Source organism: Ceratotherium simum, chromosome 40, assembly GCF_057802395.1.
Source record: "Ceratotherium simum simum isolate JZ-2026a chromosome 40, ASM5780239v1, whole genome shotgun sequence".
In the NCBI taxonomy this organism is placed as follows: Eukaryota; Metazoa; Chordata; class Mammalia; order Perissodactyla; family Rhinocerotidae; genus Ceratotherium; species Ceratotherium simum.
Window position 1 is genome coordinate 2,898,268 of NC_141939.1, and position 7,898 is coordinate 2,906,165.

The following is a 7,898-nucleotide window of genomic DNA, read 5'->3' on the forward strand; positions in this document are numbered from 1 at the left end:
GAAGCACAAGTGTTCTGCAGCTGACAAGCCCTGCTGCCCACAGGTCCACACACACAGTCAACACAGTCCTGCCCCTTATGTGTGGCCCGACCTCCCAACGTGGACCCAGTCTCTCCATGGCGGGAGCCCCACACACTCCACCACCACCCCACACTCTCCACCTGCTCCTTGTGCACGCCCTGCCCCACTGAAGTCAACTCAGTTGCCAGGCTGCAGAGAATCCAGTCACCAATCTATGCAGGCCCACAAGTTGCCTGAGGGCTTGTTGTTGGGTGGGGCCAGTCTCTAGAGTGGGCTGCCCAACCTGGCTGAGCTGGATTAAATCGGTGCTCTAGTGGGTGGGGAGATCTGGGCTAGCAGGCCCCAGGGAGAACTCCAATGGTGTCTGTGTCAGCAGGCCCACACCAGGCCACAATAATGGCCACTGCGAATGTCCCAGTCCCTGGAGAGGTCTCATCTCTCACCGAGATGCACTCAGGGCCTATCAAGTGAGTCTCTTTTCACCAAAGCACTGTGCACCTTTCCTTCTGGTGATTTTAGGATGCTTTCTGAAACGGGTGAGTTTGCGTGCAGTCCCTTTAAGAGCTGGTTTTAATTTCTTTGTGAACCAGGTTTTCTGGGGGTATTCCCCAATGTTTTAGTAGCAGGCAAAGTCAGATATTCTGCCACTCGTCTTGATTGTGCTGGGTCCACACAATGCCCACAGCGGGGGTGCCCCCCGGCTCAGGGCCCTGTGCCTCCAGGGAGGCTGCCTACCTTTGGGCTACTCCCGGGAGGCTGTGAAGCTGGCGACTTGTGAAGGCAGCGTTTTTCCTCTCCAGAAGGGAGTTTCTGCCTCTTCCACCTCAATTAGGATTGTCCTTTGTTGCAGGAGTCCCTCTTATCCAATTTTCATTTCTGTCTCGGGTAATTTTTCCACGAGTAGTTGTAAATTGGCTGTGTCCACGGGAGGAGGTGAGTTCAGAGTCTGCCTATGCAGACATCTTGACTTCTCTCTCATATCTGAAAGAGTCATTTTTGGTGAGGAAAATGCCCATTGCTGTTCTCTGCCTCTTTCCTGTTTTTTCTGTCCCTCGTGCCCCAGCGTGACCTCTGGGTCTGGCCCTTCCTGGGCGTGGGTTCTCCTGGTCCAATGCTCACCCCTGCCCTCCTTCCCTCTGCAGGTCTTGGGGGGCCTGGTGTGGATCCTGATCGCCTTGTCCCAGGTGCCCCTCCCCCTGTTCCAGGGTTGGGTGGTGTTCGTGTCTATGTTCTGTTTCATCAGCACCACAGCCCTGCTCTTCGTCTACATAACTGGTGCCCATGGTAAGAAGGCTTCCTGGGAAACCCTGGTGAGTCGCATTCCTGGATGTTTGAGGGGGTGGGTAGTATTGGACCCTCTGCCCTGGGAGGCTGGCTTCTCCAGTGCTGGGTGAGGCTGCCCTGTAGAGTCTCCCACCCGTGTCCCAAGGCTGAGCTGGCCAGGCCTTCAGCTCCGAGTGTGCACAGCATCCCAGGGCTCCTGCAGCGAGGTCAGGAGGAGGTGAGGGCAGAGGGTGGCTGTCGCTGTCTGATCCCCTTGGGGCTCTCTGCCTCCTCCTGCAGGATGGCCTTTTCATGGATAACCAGCAGCTCAACCCCCCTCCCATCCTGCCTGCACCTGCCAGGGCCTGTTGGCACCTCCTATCGTCCAGGAGGGCTGGGTTCCATCTCGGGGGAGCAGGGTCCTGGGGACTGGCCTTGGCTGCCCATGTGAGGCCCTGCTTACACCCCAGCTCCCAGTCACAACCTTCTAAAGCTGGGTCACCAGAGAGGGGCTTGGTGGGGGAGAGAGATGGCCTGTGGTCTCTATTCCGCATAAATTCTGCCTTGAGGCCCATGCAGAGGATGAAACTTACATATAGACCTCTGCCCATTACATCCCCTGGAAGGGGGTTGGGGCCGTTTGGCCGGGCCTCTCACTCTCAAAAGGTCTCCTACTTACACTTGTGAAATCATCTCCAAATTACAGCTACTCAAAACTCCATTCTAGTACTTTTTACTGGTAAACATACCTGCAGCCCCTTGCCCACCCACCCCCAAAATGAACAAAACAACAATGGAAATGGCCTAGGTGCCTCTCACGTGCACTTGTCACCAAGGCCACATCTGAACCAGGACTGTGACCATGGATGACACTTCTCAGGTCCAGAATTACTTTCTACCTGTTCAAGTCCAAGCTGCCCCCCATCACTTGATCCTCCCTGAGAGAAAGCAGTGTCCCTTCTCCATTGAAGTCCTTCTTGTGGCCCCCAAACCAGCAAGATAAAACTCAGCAGGGCAAAGGACCTTTGTGAGGAGGGGGTTGGAGGATATGGTGATGGTGGATGGGGTCGTGGGAGTCAAAGGAAGTAGCAGAAGATGACCAAGGGACCTGAGCATGCTGGGAGGGGACAGGTGGTGTAGACTGGCCTTGCTGGGACCACAACTGCCCCACATCTCCATGTCTGGGCTCCCCATCTCTCTGATGGCCCTTTCTTACTCTGCAGGAGACAGTCTACCACTCTTTGGCCACGCTGTTTTACCTCAGCGCCTCTATCCTGGAAGGTTTGGCCACCAACATTGTGGACTATGAGGTGGACTTCACAAACGAACAATACCTTGAAAACATCATTGCTACGGTGAGTCTCCCAGTCAACCTGCCCATGTTCACAGCTCCCACCACCCACTGACACAGGGTCTGAGAGGAAGGTTGCCCGAGCCCTCCCATCTTTATTTTAGTTCACTAACTGTTGAAAGAAATGAACCTTCCCCTCATTTCTGAAGAAACAAAGCCCCGGAGAAGGGAAGGGATGTGCCCAAGACTCCCTTCGTCATCCGGTCAGTGCTGCGCTGCCCAGGCCTGGGCAGGCCAGGGGGTCCATGCCTGGGTGGGCTTTGTGGAGGGCAGATGTGTGAGGAGACATGAGCGCTGAGTGCCCGGCACTGTCTGAGCTCTCCATGAACAATCCTATTGAACCCTCACAACAGCCCTGGGATGTAGGCGCTATCATCATCCCCATTTCACAGATGGAGAGCCAGGACACCAAGAGCATGGATAACCTGTTCCAGATCACCAAGAATTGGTGGGGCTGGTGTCCAGGCCAGGTGCTCTGTCACCCACACTCAGCACCAGTTTGGAGCAGTGAGTGTGGCCACTTGGGTCTCCTGGCTCTCCCTGAGTGCTCTTCCGTGGAAGCACACAGTCAGGCAGGGAGAACTGAGGCCTGGGCTGGATAATCGAGTGGCCACTGTCTCCCCAGGCCCTGACTCTGGGGCTGGGGCTGTGGGGAGGCCCTTCTGGGCCCAGCGAGTCCAGACCCCAAGCTCAGGGTGTTTGCTTCTGCGATTAGGCCCTCAGCTCTTCATGACGGTGTCTCCTGCCCCACAGCTCTGAGAACCTGTGCGGGGAGGAGGGGCTGGAGGTCATGTCTCCACCAATTCCCTGTGCAGGTTCCTTGTGCTCTCTGGGCCTCGGCTGCTCATCTATGAAATGAGATGGTAATTCCTGTGTGTTTCCCTCGAGGACTGCAGAGATATTAAACAGCTTTCTCCTGAGGCCTCAGGAGCACTGCGTGGAACAGGGGCTTGAAGCTCATTCACCCCATCAGCAGAACAAATGGGGGTGTGCACTGTGTCACTGTGGGGAACATTGGGTGCAGGTCTCTGAGCTCTAAAAGGAACGTTCTCTAACTGCAGGGCCAGACCCATTGGTGGGTGAGGTCATGACCTGAATTTTCTTTTTGATGGAAGGGTTGGAATGACAGGAGGGAGAGAATGTATTGTTTCATAACAGTTTTTTCCAGAGCTGTGCATGGGTGGGTTTGCACCAGTTTGCTAACTCACCACATAAGATGTATTTCTAACCATGGGTATTGTTTAAGAAATAAGAAAAAGTTTCAGAAGTAGCACTCCTCAAATTTCTAGAGGTCAACCTATGAATTATGGAAATCCCAAGGTCACATGTAACAACAGATCACAGGATGTCTGTTCCAGGTGCCAAAGCTGAGCTGTCCCCCTGTTTTGAAGAGCACAGAGCAGAGGCTGAGAGAAAACGCCCAGGGTGGGCACTGTTGGGCTCTGGGGGAAAGTTCCTCAAAGCACTGTCTGCTGGTCCCTGTGGGCCCATCTCCTGCCCCAGGGAAGCCACATGCTCCTCTTAAGCTGCCAGCCTACTCCCCAGTTCATCAACATGGCCAGCTCATGGTCCCTGCACCCCCTCAAATGTCCCGCAGTGTGGGAATGTCTCCCATATTGGCTCATCTCCCAAGACGGCTGGTTTCTAAAGAGAGGCCCAGCCACTTAGCCCCTAGGTTACTCTCCCTTCCCTTGGGAGGCTGGTAATCTGCCTCCTATGTTATCCTTCAAAAGACTCTGTTTCATCTCCCCCTCATCTAGAGAGCCTATACCTCCCCCCATCCCAACCCCGGAAGTCTTCTCTCCAAACAGACATCAGCAAAGCGTTTGACAACAAGTTCTGTAAAATTATTGCAGACAGTGGTAATGAAATGTAGATGGAATGTGGCTAGTGGGTCAGCACTTGATGGATCAACCCAGATGGGCTGAATTAATGCCCCTGCCCGCTGCAGATCTCTCGCTGAGAACCACTGGGCTCCACCGTGTTCCAACTTCTCTTTTACTTTTTATTGAACTGCAACACATGTCCAGAGAAGTGAGCAGGATGCAAGTGCACAACTTGATGAGTTTCCATAAAGTGAGCCCCTCTGTGTAACAAGCATCCAGATTAAGAAATAGAACATCATGAACAGCTCCCAGAAATCCCCTTCTTGTCCTGCCCCCATCACTGTGCACCCACACCAAGGATGACCACGGTCCTGATTTCTAGCTGCCTAGTTCAGTTAGGCCTGCTTGTGAACCTCATGTGAATGGAATTACACAATGTGTGTTCTTTTACATCTGGCTTCTTTCTCTCCACCTTAGGTGTGTGAGGCTCATCCTCATTGTTGGGTGGAGATGTAGAGTGTTTATTCTCGTTGCTGTGGATTAGTCCATTCATGACTACACCAGCGTCTCTTTATGCAGTCCACCATTGATCGTGTCCTCTCTGTTTGTTAGTTGAGGTGGAGAAACATGAGCATGCCCAGGCACAGTCAGGAGTGCCAGAATCAAGAATCAAGATGTTCTCAGCAGGCAGGGGCGCTGGGCTGAAACCACCAAGGAGAAATACAAGCCTGGTTCACTGTGAAGTCTCGCCTTTCTATTCACAATATCAATTGTGTCAGTGCACAGGGGAGGAGGAGTCATGATTACTGAGGATTTAACCCCAGACCCCGCCCAACCATCACATGCCCTTCCCGTGGTCTCAGGGATGGCCAGTCCGGGGTGTGGGAGGCGTCTCAAGACCTTCTCCCACACACCCCTGGCCTTTGGAAGCATCTGGCCTGCCTCTCGCCCTCTGTGGTTCCTGATCGGGACCTGCCTCAAAAGCGGAGCTTCTCCCCCTCCTTTGCTGGCAGCAGAGAGTCTGCACCGAAGGGACCCCTGGGATTGGTGGGAGCTGACTGAGGGTAGCTGCAAATTTCTGCAGAAATCTGGAGGTTTCTGGATCTTAACAGTGGTGGGCAATAATGATAGCCATTTAGAGAGACGGGTTTCTGAAGACCTAAGGGCGTCCCTTCATGTCCCTGGCTGTCAATGTCCCTAAGGTGCCATTTCTTGCCCTCACTTGGGAAATAAGTCTCTATTTCCTGTTCCTCTGGGGCCTTCTGAGGTGCCTCTGCCAAGGGTTCTCACGGGGTCTGGAACAGCTCAGACAGTAAATTGCTCCCACCTGAGCGGGAGAGGTGTTTTTTTGGGGGCTGCTCACACACGTGTGACTGCTCCTTTCAGCCAGGGTACTTCAGAGTTCCCGGATGAGTTCTCTTAAATTTGTTATTAAATAACTCAGCTTACTCATCACCTCTGGCCATGAGGGTGAAGGGTTCACCCCTGTGTGGGTGAGAGCAGGCTCAGGGACGGCTGGTGTTTATGGGCATTTTCAAGGGTCACGGAAGTGTAGCCGCCCTAAATGTTGTGCCTGGGCTGGTAACTCTTGACCCTACGCCCAAGGTCACAGGTACAGATATTGGACTTGGGGGCAGGCAAGTCTTTAGGAATAGATGGTGCCCACGTGACACAGCACATCAGGGGCTTGACAGGCCACCGAGTGACCATTTGCTGCATTTCCAGGGTCTTTCTTCCCAGCACCAAAGCAGCTGATTGAGTCCTCCCAGCAGCTTTCTCAGTCAGCCCGCTCCTTTTGCAAAAGCTCGAAATCCTCCTCCCCGTCCCTGTCCCTCAGTCCTGTGAGGCTGGCTCCCTTGCCCATGCCTGTGAAATTAAGAATCCAGAACAAAATTCTGAGAGGGGTCTGAGGGTGTCCAGGCAGCATGGAGAACTTAACCAGAGTCAGCAATCCCATGAGCTCATATTCTCCTCGCTGAGGCCGCTGGGATCACAGCTGGTGGGCTCTGGTGTCACTGGTGTGGAGGAAGGAGTTTTCCCTTGGAGAGAAGTTGATACTCGCCTGTGTATCATTTGAGGGGCCTCCAAGGGCCCCCATTTCCAGTTGGGTGGCACCAACATGATGATGTGCAGTGGCAGATAGTTGACCTTGCACGCCATGTCTGGTGGATCATTAGGGCACCTGGAGTTGTGTGCCGAAAGCATTCTGGGGCCGTATCTGTGCTCAGCAAGAGAGGATGTCTGCCTGAGTGATGGGAAGCAGAGGCGGTCCCCACACTCCATGTGTGTGGTCCCCAGGCCCATGTGAGCGGCGGGCCAAGTATGACTACCCATGCCTTGCCCTCTCCCCCCGTGTGCCCATTAATGGTCATTTATCTTGGTTTCAGGTGTTGTCATGCATAACCACTCTGCTGTATGGGATCCACACATGTGGTTCTTGCATTAGAAGGTTTAAAATTTACTGAAAACCCAGATGGTGTTAGCTGATCGACCTGCCTTCCAGCATAACTTTTTAGAATGCAGAAATGCTCTCAATGGTGGAAAAAAACAAGCCAAAAAAAAAAGAAGCAACTCTCCATGTGCTGTTGGTGTTATGTTGACTCTCTCATGTCGCTTCCTGTCAGGGTTGCGGGCTTGCTGCCTTTAACCTCCAACTATTGAGCCATCTTTCAGGGTCATTTCCTATTTGTGATGGGGTGGCGGGGTGGGAAGTGTGGACTGTGGTCTGAGAGACCATGAAACAAAGATCCCCTGCTGACCTCTGGACCGGATCTTGAGAACTCTCTACTGGAATTTTCCACAGGCTCTTTTGAGCATCCATCTGGTAGCATGTTTCTAAGTCTTCATGGATATTCTCCTGTCATAAGGATAAAACTCGCGCAGCAAATATTTGCAGATGTCTACGGTGGAAGATGACAAACCTTTGAAATACTTTATAAAGTGCCTTTATGTTCAATACTTTTGTGGGGTGTTTTTTTGGTTTTGTTTTTGTTGCCCCAGTATCAGGTACACTGTCATTCCGGCTTTCTTCCTGAGGAATCCTTAGCTTAGATCGAATCTTTAGAGGTGGCATCAAATGGCAATTCAGATGACAGCTATGTGTCCTCGGCCACTGCACTCAGGGAGCCCGGCGCTCGGTCTCCCACCCGCCCAGCTACCAAGGGCGACAGATACTTCCCCCTCTCTGGAAACTCACCAAGTACCAGCCTGGGAGTCCCCTTCTGTTAGCTACAAGACAAAGGGATCTGTGCTCAATTTGAAATCCTCAAGCCACAAGAAAACAAGGTGCAGAAGTTTCTTCTCACTCTGTGAAGCTGATCAGATGTTCTGGGCGGTGGGCTGTGTGGTCTGTTCCAGTAAGTGATGTGGATAATAAACTGTTTTTAGGGTTTCCTTGGGCCACTCCAGAGGAGAGGAAGGGGACCAGACTACAGAGT

General features: G+C 52.9%; 1 protein-coding gene across 1 annotated transcript in view; it reads left to right on the plus strand.

Moving 5' to 3' along the window:
- The window catches only part of LOC101406522 (myelin and lymphocyte protein-like), a 28,357-nt gene extending 21,199 nt beyond the window's left edge, over window positions 1-7,158 (plus strand). The window contains exons 2-4 of the mRNA XM_087426356.1: window positions 1,164-1,331; window positions 2,508-2,639; window positions 6,849-7,158. Coding sequence (XP_087282482.1) covers window positions 1,164-1,331; window positions 2,508-2,639; window positions 6,849-6,926 — 378 coding nt within the window. The 3' untranslated portion in view covers window positions 6,927-7,158. The remainder of the gene's footprint in view (window positions 1-1,163; window positions 1,332-2,507; window positions 2,640-6,848) is intronic.
- The last annotated feature ends 740 nt before the right edge of the window (window positions 7,159-7,898 follow it).